The sequence below is a fragment of the Rhea americana genome, unplaced genomic scaffold (genome assembly GCF_003343005.1).
Source record: "Rhea americana isolate MKP2758 unplaced genomic scaffold, rheAme1 scaffold_7, whole genome shotgun sequence".
Taxonomy (NCBI): Eukaryota; Metazoa; Chordata; class Aves; order Rheiformes; family Rheidae; genus Rhea; species Rhea americana.
This window is the reverse complement of record NW_028186867.1, coordinates 4,029,706-4,044,690: the sequence shown is the minus strand read 5'-3', so window position 1 is coordinate 4,044,690 and position 14,985 is coordinate 4,029,706. Positions and strand designations below refer to the sequence as shown.

Here is a 14,985-nt window from a genome sequence, read left to right as displayed (position 1 = left end):
ATTCTACGATTCTGTGATTCTAATGTATTTAAGTATTTAAGAAGAAGACAAAACTAAGTGTTACAGGSCATGTTTATAGGCCATGTTTTCAAAGGTGCTAAAAGATGAAAATTATTGCTAGACTAAAGCAAAATAGGTGTTAGATGATGGAGGTATTTCAATGGTCTTTAGCTGGCTATCTATCTTGCTGAGGCATTTTGTAGGCTACTCTATGCATCTAGAGAACTGGTGCTCCCAAAATCTGAAAACTTATCCCCCTCTCCAAGTCTTGTTATATCCCCAATACTTGCAAAGCATGTTTATACAATAGAGTGTGGGACAAGCATTTGATGATGACAACAGACAATGTAGCAAGTGCAGGTCATATTAAAAAAAAGGGGGGAACTAACTTAAAGAAACCACTAATGTACCACCACAGACTTCATGGGATCCTGAAGTAGTACCCTGCAGGACAAATGCAGTCCATTAAGGGAACTCAGGAAGTGATGAATCTGAGGGACTAAGCCATGAGAGAGAAACGGTCTTTCTCTCTTCACCCAATGTATTACATCTCCATAGTTGTTTTTCTGGTCTACATATTCCTTAACTGTCTCCCTTCAAAAAATTATTTAAGAGCCCTAGTTGATGTTTCCTTACTTTTTGCTCTTCCTCGTGTGTAATTTTGATAAAACAAGAAATAATGAAGAATTTCTGAATAATGTATTTGGGGAAATGAAAATTGAGACTATGTCTACGCTATGGTATTCACTTGTAAAGTGAGCATAGGGTCCACAACAAAATTCAATGACAAGTAAAATAAGTCATTGCAAAGAATAGTGAAACTGAATAAAGAGAAAGAAATATGGCTTTAATATTCCTCAATAACTTATTGAGAAAATGATAAAAAACACATGTGGCTAGAGTTAAGAATACAAGTTTACCTATTAAATTCATTTGCTCTGTTTTAGTTTTGAGAGTGAGAATTGAAGGTATAACGATAATCCCTTGATAATGAAATAAAGATTAAAGCATCTACTGTGATTTTTAGAGACTTTTCCCATTTGARTTCGTATTACTGCATTTACTGGTATTCAGTTCTGTTTTTATTAAAATCTGCCCTCTGAGAGATTGTCACACTCAGCTGCTCTCTTACTTAAAAATATCTTTGGGACATTGTTAGTGACAAAACCAAGTAATTATTCCATATAGAGGATTTCACGCTGAACCTCTCCATCACAGTACACATCTGATTTGATCCAATTCCCAAGGACTCAACCTAGTTATCAATTACAATGCAGCATCCAGCACCTATTCCCTCAAGGCTGCACACACCATTGTTTAGGTAGATTGAGTCCCAATAATAAAAATAATATGCATCAGCAAAGGCATAAATGCATCAGTTCTTTTGACTGAGATACCTTAGGTCTGATAGCAAGGCATTTGCAGGGTGAGAGCTCTCTCTTTTATAATATATCATGCTGGATGACTTAACATAGCGGAAGTTTTAACTCCARCATGATGATAATGAAAACTTCACATGCTGTATATTGTCAACAAGGCAGAAACTTCACCATGCTTAACATTTTTTTCTCAGTTAGGTAAGAGGATATAAACTGCATCTGGCATTCTGTATCATTCGGCCCTGTAAAGATAATATGGAGAATACAGAGTCAATGGCACTCTGATAAATCTATCTCTGTCCTAAGTTGAGCTTTAAATTATAAAGACAAAATAATTTCTTTTTACCTAGGAATGTTTACCATAACTCATCATAACATATAGAACAAAATTGCACTACTGTAGAATCAATTCTGCCACCCAAACCCTCGCAAGAATTTCAGATCAAGCATTACCACTCCATTACAAACTGGTGAATTCTCACTATGCTTCTCTTGCAAACCTTTGTTATTTTATATCAAAAAAATCAGTCGTCCGGTGTGAGTTTGTCAGCGTGAGTGCATGTTTTGTTTGGACAGGTATTTTCCCTTCTATAAAACCGTCGGCCCACAAAAAYAGATTTAATATTTACAACCAAAGATGGATATGTCTTCCTATCTGTGTAAGATAAAACATAAAATGGCATCTGTTTGCATGTTTTACTTCTGTATTCACCAACATCATTTGTGGTGCTCCAATGATGTCGAGTGTTAGAAAAAATTAGTTTGCTAGGTAACTTGTGCTCCCTCTGCTGGCTGAATAAAGCACGAATGGCAAGTGAAAGCCTAACCACTGGAGCAGTATTTCACGTGCAGAATCTATTAAAATGTCCTAGACGCACTAAAAATACCACAGAAAAGATAATCTGATTATTACATATTTATAATATGAAGAAATGTATATATTTGCATTAGGTTTCTATTTGTCCCATTGCATATTTACTAAATCAGACAAGATATCCATGATTTTCAGCTATGATGGTTTGTAAACATTACAGTGATTAATGGGATAGTCATCTGAGTGAGTACAAAGTAATTGCTCTCCATTAGATTAAATATGTCACACCCTGTCAATTAAAAATCCATTTAACAYCAACCCAGAAATAATAAGCATTTTGGAGTGAGGCACCAGAAATCCTATTTGCAACAAAAATTCCTTATATGAATGGCGCAAGAAGTTGACTTAGCATTGCAAATAAATTTATTCTTCACTATAAGTTTGCCTACAGCAAGTACTTTAAAAGACAAATTTTCTTTTTATTATAACATTTCTATAATGGAATTTTAGTACATCAGTGCCAGATAGCTGTAAGCATTAGTTCATTTTCATTGTTTCATAATTATTTCTATCTTGTTTGTCTTCTGGGGTACCATAGGCACTATAATGATAGATATTACCTCTGCATTAAAAAAGAAAGAAAATAAATAAAAGTAACAAGATAAAACCATCTATATTCCCTTAGATGATGATRATATCACAAACAGAAATGAAATACTATTGCTAACATTCTTTCTTTCTTGACTAACAACTAATGCATTAACACCAGAAAATGTAAGCATAATTAATTGATTGTATGTAATTCTAAGAATATTAACTGGAATTGTAAGTAACAGGCACTGACGTGAAGACTTGCGTGCTGGTAATGCTCTTTCACTTTATAAAGGATGTGAAACAGAAGCATTATGCAATGATCTAAAAGGTTCAGAAGCAATTTTTGCCTTCATTGTAGTAGTGAACAATTTTGCCTGAGGAATTCTGAGAAGAAAATGCTGGGCATTTGCTTTGCTTACAATTTGTGTTAATTTATTCCTAAATACATCAGCATTTACAGTACAGAATTACATAGCTGCTTGAGTCACACACTATYTATGACTATTACATTGTTGTTCCCATGCTTGCTTTCTATTCCCTTTCCAGTCTTTCAAATGTCCAGTGAAAGCAAGCTTCTGTCACTTCTCTTGGAAAATCAGCCCAAGACCCTAATATCTCTCAAGGTTACAATAGGTCTAATTTCTGCCAAATCAAAAAATGAGTAATGAATAATTCATTTAGGTATTTCCATAGAAGAGGAATGGTTCATCAGCGTTGGCAGTTAGTTCAGCTATTCAACAAGTGTCAGTTTTGTGTGGAGCTGCAAACACGGTGCGAAGTAAGAGAAACTGAACTAAATTTGAAATAAGATAAAAATAACTTTTAAAAAGTGGACAGATCTATGCAAAACATATCTGAATGAAAATCAATGAGATAATAAAACTGTTAATCTTCTATGATTTCTACAGGTGAAATGAAACCAGCACTAATACGAATAGTGTAGCCATGATATTGCTAAGAACAGAGAATATTCTACATCACTCATTATCCCAATATTGAGGGAGGATCCACTTCATTGCCTTTAGGTCAGAATGTCTTAACTTCAGGAGTCATGTTGGTTTGTGTTTTGGAGGAAAGCAAGAAGATGCACAGTGTAAAGCAGCAGTGAATATGAACATGTTTTGCAGGAATGAAGAAAAAAGCTACATTAAAAAAAAAAAAAGAAATCTAGCAGCAGTCAATGGACAGAACGAAGTAAAATCATCTGTCTGATCTGTCTCATGCCCCACATGACTAAAGACTGTTTCTTTTGCGTCACTGAGCCGAATGGCACAGCCGTTACATCTCCAAAGGCACTGCTCTTTGACTAAAAGGATGATAACAGTAATTTATCTTTGAAGAAGAAACAGTAATTCATCGTGTTTTAAAGAAAATTCCCCCTACTCTAGCAGGTTTTTTAACATGATGTAATGACGAGACTCTAGGAAATTGTGCCAAAAATCCCGTTCAGATTAGATAATGCCATACTGAGTGCGGAGCCTTCTCACTAGGCTTCACTGCGTATCAGTTCCTGAAAAGGCCATTTGGGTACAATCTGTAAAGTGCCTGTGGAATGGGCAACTCTCGAGGGAAGAACAGCATTTAGAAATCAGCAGCTAAATCTGAATTTAGCTTTAAGGATTTAAGAACTTTATTTCATCTAGATTAGAGTCCTGTTCTTTGGTGTCGGAAGGTATTTGTGACTGTTAAAAGCAAGAATGTAAAATAAGGGCCTGGATTACCCACAGCTTTATCCTGGTAGGCAGAGGGGAGTCAGACATATGCCTTCTCCTCTCTCACAGATGCTGCGATATTTCTGGATTAGGAGGAGGGGATCTGCTGGACCCTAACAGGGAAAGAATTGGCTTCAGGCCGTCAGACACAATGGGGACTTTATCCTTCACAGTGCAGAGTGATTTTCTCTCCCTTGTTCAGTTTATGTTTCTGTTTAACTGGGATTATATGCAAGTCTTGTTTTCTGTTATTAATCCCTCTCACTTTGGAAAGCTATACAAGCATTTTGCAAGAGRATGTGTCTTCTTGTGCATGATTTTTGTACAATAAAAGCTGGAAACACATTTGAGTAACAGAAGAATTTTAAATCTGGTTTTTTTTTCCAAAGAAGAGAAAGAATTGACTGAAAGGTTAAAAATAAACAAGTCATCGACAGAAACTATGACAATCTTGAATGTGAGAAAAACTCATTTTATATTTTTTTCTCGAAAAGACATTATTTTTCCTTTTGTCAAATTATTCAAACATTATCACTCATTTTTAAAGAAAGCCCTAAACATGTTATTTCATTTTTTGACTATAACYGAGTTTAATTCTTTGCTTTTAAAAATACCTCATAAAACACAATACAAATTTGTGTTCTTGTACCAATTATATCAATTACAAATGAATTAAAAAACATATAAAGATTTAAAGGAAGTAACAAAAATATTAAATGTGAAMAACAACAGATACTGTATTCTGAATTTCTTTAAACTATCCCCATAAATAGTGTATTGATTTCCTAAGTAGCTGCTTAAATTTACAAAAGGAGTGAAGACATAACAAAACAATTGCTATTTTGAGATTACCTGATACATSCCAGATATACATCTCCTTAAACCTGAAACTAAATATAATCTCGGACAGTTAAGTCTATGGAAATTTAGACTTATTTAGGGGGAAAAAAGTCACTATTATTACCTACTAATAATTCAAAAAAATGGCATATCCCGCACATTATATTATTACTTTTCTGTGCTTTTATTCTTCATATTAGTAAAGAAGTCACTAAATAACTTACTTCCTTATTTCTTACATCAAAAGACTGTCAGTATAGGACCCATCTTTTTTCTCTCTTTGCCTTTTTTTCCTCCTCCCCAAGGAAAGGAAAAAAAAAACAATTTCTATCAACAAAATTTTTATCAACCAAATCTTATAGCAATAATTTTGATAARAAAAGACTTTTTCCAAGTTAAACAAACCCTGCAATTCATGAGCAATGATGTGGAGAAGGCTGTGCATACYCAATTCTATAAAAAGCAGACATCTGCCAAATATGAAACAGAGGCACAGCATGCAAGTGATAGAAATCATTTTATGCCTCTCTTCTTCATCAATTTTGCTCAAGTTATTCATTTCTTTATTGCTTTGTCTACTAGAAAAAGAGTCTAAAGATGCAGGTACCTTTCCTTCAGACTACTGTTCAGAGAAGAAATGCTGTTGATCTGTTTGCTGTTGCCTAGGACTTTTTYTCTTCATGGTAGCTCACAGTTAAATATATCACTGACCTTGGTCAATATTCTCAGGTTTCCCTAGTGCAAGAAAGAAATCATGGCCTTCCTTTAATAAGTTAATAGCCTACCACCTTTTGATGCCACTTTATTTATCATGATTAAAATGAGACAAGAACCCACGGAATATTTTCAGTGAGTGAGCAACCCTCTGAAGATGCTAAATACTTCACTTCTACCCCTAACAGATATACAGCTGCTGAGAAGATGCCTACTTGTGTAAGGCATACCCTCTTCACATATACCAAAGTAAGTAAAGTACATACACTTACTATTGATCATGCAAAGAAAAGTCATCTTTTTTTTTTTCTTTTCTATTTTGCTCTGAACAGAGCAGGATTAAATAGAAAAATGAAAGATTTGTTCATGTTGTTTAAATAAGTTTTTTTATCTTGCCTTGATATTAATACAGTTTTTAAGGTTATCATGAGAGAAATCCAAATTAAAGGGCTTTTCTGTTTGCTTTTTGTTATATTTTTTCTACAGTTATGATAAGAGTTAGCAATCTCCTTCAGCATCCACAGATTCAAATGATAAAGGCCAGGGATTAAGCACAGCCGATTAACAGTCTGTGTCCTCTTCAATCTAGCATTTCCACTGTAGATAAACCCATATTCAGACTGAAGTTATAATAAACAGACTGTCCTCAATATCATTTCCCTAGATGACCTCCTCAAAATTGTCATTCAAGTATTCTTGCGGAAAATTACATTAAAAGGAAAATCAGACATTACAACAGATATTCAAACAAATATGATATTGTATATTCAAAAGATGAAGCCAATGTTTAGAAAGCAATTTGGATAAAATGATAATTTTACCATAAATATTTTGTTTCAGTTCTGAGTAATTTTTTATGGTTATAGATTTGACATGGAAAATAAAAGCAATTTGCTAAATTTTAYCTTCCTTTAATGCTTGTACTAATGAGTATCTTTAAAATAACTACCTTATTATTTCTACTTATTATGACAAAACAAATATATAGTACTGGATTACAATGTTAACAATTCTTTTGCCACCAAAGACAGAGGCAAACACATGTAGAAATTCCAAAGCTACTGAAGATTCTCCAAAATATAAATGTTACTCTAAGGGATATGTTAGTACAAACCATTCATCCAGTGAACAACAGGAAAAAAAGATATCTAGATAAATTTGCAGGAGTATTCTGACAGGTATCTCTTTTGATTTATATCATAAATAACATTTTAATCTAAAAAAATTTTAAAAATCCCTAAAAACAAAGATAGTGGAGTAGGTTTGTAGGAAAATTTTTAACACAGAAAATTCTGAAAGGCTTTTCAGCTTTTACTACCAAAAATTTGAATCTGGAATCTCATGAGTTAAAAACAAAACAAAAAAAAATGGAGGCTGTTTTTAAAGCAGATCTAAAATGTATAATAGAACATTTTAATTTCTTTACCTAGATTTTCCMACTATTTCAAGGAATTATAGATTTTTGTGTCATTTGATTTCAATGCACTTCTTTAAACTGAAGCTGTACATGTCAAACTGTTCTATTATAAATAAGTAATCTTATCTACCCAGTTAATGGGCCTGGATTCTACTCTTATTTCCATTAGTTTATACTGGCAGAATTCCAGTGAARCAATTCTGAAATCAGATGAATGTATGTGTGCATATATTCTTCAATTCTTGATTCAAAGTACATGATCAAAATTTTGTTCATTTTACTAAACTACACAAGTGATAAGAGATAGGTCATGCTATACAGTGACAAATAGAAAAAAAAAGAAAAAAAATAGCTGTGTTTTGATGAGTTGTTCCCTAGAACTGCTTTGAAGTAAGCACTTTATGGGACCACAGTTGATTCATTAGAGTTGTTCCACAATTCTTTTCACAGGAGGTTAAAAAAAGACAACATAAAATGATTCAGATTAAATCTCATAGTCAGAACATTAATTAAGTTTGGATGATTCCGTCCAACTTTTCATAYAGACACAAAACAGTTTCAGAGTCCTTTTAAAGAAATCTGCACTTGAGAAAGAATTGAAAATTTGATTTTAACCCAAAGTCACTCACTTTGAGACCCTGCTTCAAAAACTAATTTCATGGTCTGTCTCCATAACAACATAGCTTATTGTGCCAACTGAGATCCATATAATGAAGCATAATGTGTTTAATCAGATTGTATGGACTACAATTTAAGGTAATTTATGTTTAGTACGATTTGCAGACACACTAACATCAGATGTGATTTGCAGGTCAGTCTCTTTAATCATTTTTATGAGCAAAAGGTTGCATATTTCCTCACCAAAAAATATACTGAGTTATATTTAACTAGTGATAAGATATATAGTACACAATTAAAGCTTCATGTATTCTATATATTTGTTTTTAAATTTCTCATTTCCATTGCAGTCTGCTAAAAATGCTTGTCATATTGCACAGAATCCATCTTGCCTTCACTCACTTCAATCTTGCTTTGTCATCACTGACACCAAACTGTATTTGTCACTATTAAACCAAATATTCGTGTATATATGGGTTTATTTTTTTGAAGAGGGTGTATAAAAGAAACTAGATTCCCTTTGCATGCTACTTTGCATTAAAAAAAATCTTATATTAAAGTTGACACGTAAAAAATAGAAGAAGAAGAAAGATATATGCTTTTACAGAGTTAAGTAGACATAAAAGTCTGAAAGATGTACAATAAAACCTGACAGTCCTTTTTGTTTATAAGGCAAAAGCAAATGCCATTACCTATTACATGCAAGACAAGCAATTTTGTAGGCTGTTATTCACWCGGCACACAGCATTTTAWTATTATCTATTTGATATTAAATAATCTATTTCCTAGACATKTATTTATATTTCTCCATTTCGGATTTCCTGTATTCCTTAATAGAAGAATCTTCCTATTATTGAACAGAAGAAATTTATGAATTTTTTAAAAATAGTATTGGTTAGCAGAGCTGGGATTCTTCCAGTGTAAACAAATAAAACCTAAACCGACAAAGTTTTCATAGGACAAACTTATTCTAGTGACTAAGTAAAACCTGCAAGATCAAAYTCCAATTATAAAAAAATGTGGGAAAGAATTATCCAAGTCAGTGTCCTAGGAGTGAGACACAGTGCAATGAGACTGAAAGAGAGAAAGAACTGAGCAGAAAGATTTACTCCTTCATGTACGYGCGCAGGTGTGCACACACACRCACACATGCACGCACACACACACACACCTTTTCTTTCAAAATACTTTTGTTTTAAGCAGTGTGGTACTATTTAGGTTTCCAGAGMTCCACACATTCTCAAACCTTACTCCTTTATTTTTAGCTTTCAGGTCTCTGCTTTAGTTGAAGAAAAGAAGGCGGCATGTTTATTGCTGGCAAATAGCTTGGAAATTCTGAGTAAAGAAGCCAAGCAAGGCAGAAGGATTATAATAATAATCAAAGTACAAAAATTTGCATATTTAGAGTATAGTTACTGAAAAATAACAATGCCATGGTTATGCAAATCAAGCTCTGCTGAAGTGAAGGGATTTGTATATCTGGGAGAAATCTGTCATGTTATGCATTGGTAACTACATTCTAAGTGGCTGAAACAACTGGCTTTTAGTAGAATATTAAATATAATTGCCAGTAGAATTTCTTATTTCCTTGTGATGTAGAATTAACTTTAATCATTTGGTGCCTGATGAAAACACGTCTTGCTTTCAGCGGGAAGTAATATCACTCAGAACCTTAAAACATATATTTAATGTGATATAAAACTAGAATCTTTAAGATTAAGGGAGATCATCAAAACATTCAAAAAATTGTGTGTTACTGACTGTATTCATCCTTTTTTTTTCTATATAAAGTGGTTTAAAGAGGTCCTGAGAGAAGATTGCAGATGAAAGTTTAAGTCCAGTTGTTTCTATAACATCTCTGCACTATATAATCATGTTCACTTCACTTTATATTTAGTAAATGAAAAATAAAAAGTTGAACTCAAAAACTTCATTAGTAATCCTGGAAAAAAATGCAGACTGAAATTCTATAATCATTTTCTTTTATCTATTAAGCAAAGTTAAATGTTGGTTCAAAGATATTAAAATAATACTAAAATTTAGGGAAATTCTTTAAAATTATTATGTTGCAGTACTTGTACCATTCATGCATAGGGAAATAAAATGTTATTTCTGCTTAGTGTTTAGTTCCCTCTTCCTCTTTTGTGAGTAATGCACTGTCGTAGTTCAAAAGTAAACTTAAGACTGGCTTACACACCCTGGTCTCTGCCTGAAAAAAAAAAGTTAAGTCTGGTAATACACAGATATGTGAAAGACAATCCACCCAAGCATGTTCAATCTCTATAGTAGAACTTACAATGAGTGCAAAGAGAAATGATTCATATCCACAGATAAAACATGGAGGAAATTGGCCAAACTGCTACAAAAACCTGACTATCCGTCATAAGCAGAACGTGTGAATGATCTGGAGTGTGGCTGTTAGTGTACTTACCATCCTCTGTGGGCACATAGATATTCAGATATAGGCAGTCTTCATTTTGATCTTGAACATATGTCACCACAGTATCCAAATTGGCTGTAAACCAGACTGGCAGCATGTCGTTGAGCAGTGACCTCTCATCCAGGTACTGAGGGCAGACGGCAGCAAATTGTGTGGCATTACGGACACCCGTCCAAGAAGACGGCGGCTCCGGGGGCTGAAATCGCCTTTCTCCAGTTGGAGGGGAGGCATAAGGAACACCCAGATATTGCTCCACTGGACCAAGGATCTCATTGGGCAAAGGTGTTCTTAAACCACGTATTTTGCCGTAATTCGTGGTAACAACCGGATATTGTGCTTGGCCATCAATGAGAGTAAATCTTATAGCCAGTGCAGTTATCCACAGGAGGAAGTTAGAATTCAACATGACACAGACTGGGGTGAAGATCAAAGGCAGCCATAGGAGTCCCATTGGTTTCGACATTATTTAAATCAACATCAGCAGGGCTCTCTTTTCCACAGCCAGGAGAAAATTAATCAGTCAAGAAAAAAAAAAAAGTCAAAAGGAGATGAAGAGAGGGAAAATGTAACCTTGTTCAGGCAGAGAAAAAACAAAAGTTGATGAGTGGCAAGTGCCTCAGTTGACTGACCGTAGACAAATTCCAATGTCAGAAGAAACAAGGGAGTGTTTGCACCCAAGGCCCATCCCAGATTTCAATGCTGACTTAATCTTGACAATGCACAGCACTTCCCAACAAGTAGAGAGGGGAGAGATCCACAATTATTCTGCTTCCCTGGCACAACAGCTCTTTCCAGTGAATTGCAGCCCACGCAGTCAGCCTGTGGCCAAGAGAAAAGAGAGAATTAAAATCACAGATACATTCATATCAGCATAAATCTAAATATATATTTTTAATCTCTACATATTCCACTCCAAGGCCCACAAATGTTTTATGAACTTTAGCCACCATGGTTAGCTATGAGTTTCTCAAGGTAAGTAAGTCAGGATGAAAATTAAAGTCACAAACTTGTCCCAGGTTATACCTCAAATCAGACATTCTGCCCCCCATATGCTTCCAAATCAAACCACAGCCCAAGCATTACTACTTTCAGGAATGGTGTTCCACATTTAAGGGCTAGCTCCAGGGTATTTTCCACCCTAAGTAAACAGCATCTCTGACTTAATTAAGCATATTTGCACTCCTACAACAAAAAGTCAATCAATTTTTTGCTGCATTAGATAATCTACTACATTAGTTCAAAGTCTGAGAACAGAATTAGTGAAAATCAGATGCAAAGTTATTGGTTTTCATGTCTGTTTTACTTGTCCTATATCTGAGAAAAGGAACAATGGAACTGAAAAAATCTGTGATACAGTCTCTGAGAAATCAGGTCATGACCTACATATTGTAACAATGTAGCATTACCTTACTTCTTGTATGCTCTGAGTTTTTATTTTTTGACAGAAGGCAATTTATACTATAATTCTATTAAATTTTAATGATGTATAAGTAACTCATATACATATATTAACCACTACAAATAGTATATATAAACATACAATGCTTGATAATATTTGCATTCTTCTCCCTGCCCAAATAAATTGAAGGTTCCTTTTTCACCCATTTTCCCACTTAAAATCACAGATAACAATTCTACAGCTAAAAAAATCTTTGCTATAGAAAACTGATACTGATACTTTACCTTTGACATGATGATCATATAATTTATAGATAAACCATATATATGCAGACTACTAGGTCCTGATTTCAGTCAGGACTCCATCTCATCAAGTTATATAATCAGTTTTCAAGAGCAGAAAAAAAAAAGAAGGTAAGTAGCTATTGATAGCGATTTCAATTAAAAAAATACAGAAGAGAGCTATGCTGATTGTTTTATACAATGAAAGACATTCAGAATAAAAGTATTTCACCCTTCCAATACCTTTGGAATTCTTCTAATGACTTTGTTTTAGCACTTGCACCACAAACTTTGTGAAAGACCTGAACACAAGAGACCAGATACATTCCAGATACATCTCACCTACAGATTTATGGATCTCTCGATCAAAATTTGTTAGCTCTTCTACTGGTGGATGGTAGGCCCCAGTGCTTGCSCCAGAGGCCCTGCCACCCAAGCATGACTTCTGAAGGAACAACCAGTAACAGTCCTAAGTGCCAGGACTCGGAGAGCAGTGAAAAGCCTTACTTGCCTCAACCAGGCTTATGGGGGACCTTCACCCCACCCCAGCCTATGGGCCCRGGGGTCTGCAGGGTCCTCAGTCACTGTTCAAGCTGTGCTGTGGGGAGCCCCATGCCCATCACCCTGCACTGCTGCCCTGACACACTGACGGGGCTCCTGGATCAACCTCGGACCTAACTCACCCAGCTGGACAATGGCCAAGTGAGGGAAGGATCCTGTCCCTAGCCCCAGYGTATCCATCCTCCGTCACAGCAGGATGGTACTTGTCTGAGAGAGCACTGCCCTGCGCTGCTGTGGGCACTGCGGTCCCAGCTCATCCTCCCCAGTGCGGCAGCCTCCCTCCTTCTGATACCTGACACTAAGAGCAGTCAGCTGGTTCTGGTCACAGAAGCTCCTTCTCAAGTACTTTCAGATTTCTGCTACTGTCCRAAACGATGGAAAGCAGCAGTGGGCAACTGAGTTTGGGTACTGTTTCCTCATGCTTTCTTCATCCTGACTTTGGAACACTTTTCTGGCTGTGCAGCACAAAAAGTAGCCAGCTGAAGCTTTATTCTGTACTCAGGGAGCAGCAGCAGGTCGTACTCCCCTGAGACCCATATTGCAGGAGTCTATAACACCACTGCAAGAAATGCAGAATAAACTTATGAGAAAATTGCCAAGGTGGAAGGAAAGACAGTTATCCAAATGATAAAAAGTGAACAAAGATAAAAGTATTCAGCAAATAGGAAAAAAAAAAAAGAAGTAGAAGAAAAAAGAAAGGAAAAAGAAAGGAAATCAAGAGAAAGAAAATGAGAACAACAAATAAATAATGAAAGTATTACCACATGGAAAGAAGTAAAAATGACAACATGAAGGAAAGTGGAAGTCCTTAGTTAATATACATACTAAAGATGATATACAGCAGTAGAAGATGTGACTTAATAAACAATGTTCATCCATATTAATTCCAGAGGGTCTGAGAATCAAAATTCTTGTTGCATGGGATTACTTTGAATAGGGGGGGTGAAAAGAGCACACGAAAGGTGAAATTATTCAAGATTCATTGTTGTCTTGGAATTAAATTCACTATATGATTCTTCATCTAGGGAATCATATAATCAAAAGTTGGTTCTGTGGATACTAAATTGACTAATACAGCATGTTTTATTTTTCCCTGAACCTTAATATATATGGAGCATATATGAAGCCTGTATTTCTCATTCATGTACATACAGCTACATAGATTTTATTGAAGTCCTCCTGTACACAGAAAGAAATATATTTTTGGCTACTACACTGAATATAGCTATCTATCTCCGCCCCACAGTCTGACCTATGACAGACCTGCAGTCTTTGGCAATCAGCACAAAAGTGTAAATGAACAGCAGTGATAAGTGTATTAACGCAGGCAAGGTATATATCATAAAACATCAATTCTAAGAGTATAAATAGTCATATTAAGATCATTATTTTTTGTAATATGTTTTGGTTATTAAACATTGTTGTTATCCAATTAAATCAAGAATTTCAATAATTTCTTATTAAACAGTTCTCTTCAAAAAGTTTACTTAAGTACTAATGTATGTATTGATATTTTGTTATATGTTTAATGAAGAAAGGATCTCTCAGAGACCATTAGCCAGCAAATATCTCACAATTTTCAGTTTGTTTACTTATTACTAGAGAAATTATCATTTTAATCAAGCTAGTTTCACATATGAAACGTATACATTTATACACATAGAAAGATATATAGACTAATTTTCAGCAAGAATATCAAGAAAGGAAGGCATCAAGCCATCAAGAAAGGCAGCTTGCTATCTATAAATTCATGAAACAGTAGATGTACATCTTTAAAAAGGTTGGAAATAAAGAACACACAGAATAAATAGAGAATCGTGAACTGCAATTAGAGATTAATCTTCAGTAGAAAACAGCATATATATATTTATTAAAATGTTTTAGATATTATAACAAAATCTTTTTTTTAATTAAATGCACATCTATATGCATCCAGTATTTAATATACCTGTATATATTGAGCCTAGAGGAAGAAATGTACCTGTTTCGTCATCGTTATTTACAACTGGTGGGAGTCGCCTCTCCCAGCCTAGGTGCTATTCAAAACAATGAACAGTGGAATGCAGTAAAAGTACATTTTCTTTCACCACATTTTGACAACATCATAACTTTGTTTACAAATGCATGATATTTTCTGCCCTGTTAATTCCCACGTGGAAGAAAACTGAAGGTTATTTCTAGACCTACCTCTCAACTGGAAAGAAGTGTGACAGAAA

The 14,985-nt window shown here is 34.7% G+C and overlaps 1 protein-coding gene across 1 annotated transcript in view; it reads right to left on the bottom strand.

Moving 5' to 3' along the window:
- NLGN4X (neuroligin 4 X-linked) overlaps positions 1-14,985 on the bottom strand; it is a 155,533-nt gene that overhangs the window by 119,275 nt on the left and 21,273 nt on the right. Inside the window, exon 3 of the mRNA XM_085321475.1 lies at positions 10,520-11,347. Within this exon, the coding sequence (XP_085177601.1) occupies positions 10,520-10,991 (472 nt within the window). The 5' untranslated portion in view covers positions 10,992-11,347. The remainder of the gene's footprint in view (positions 1-10,519; positions 11,348-14,985) is intronic.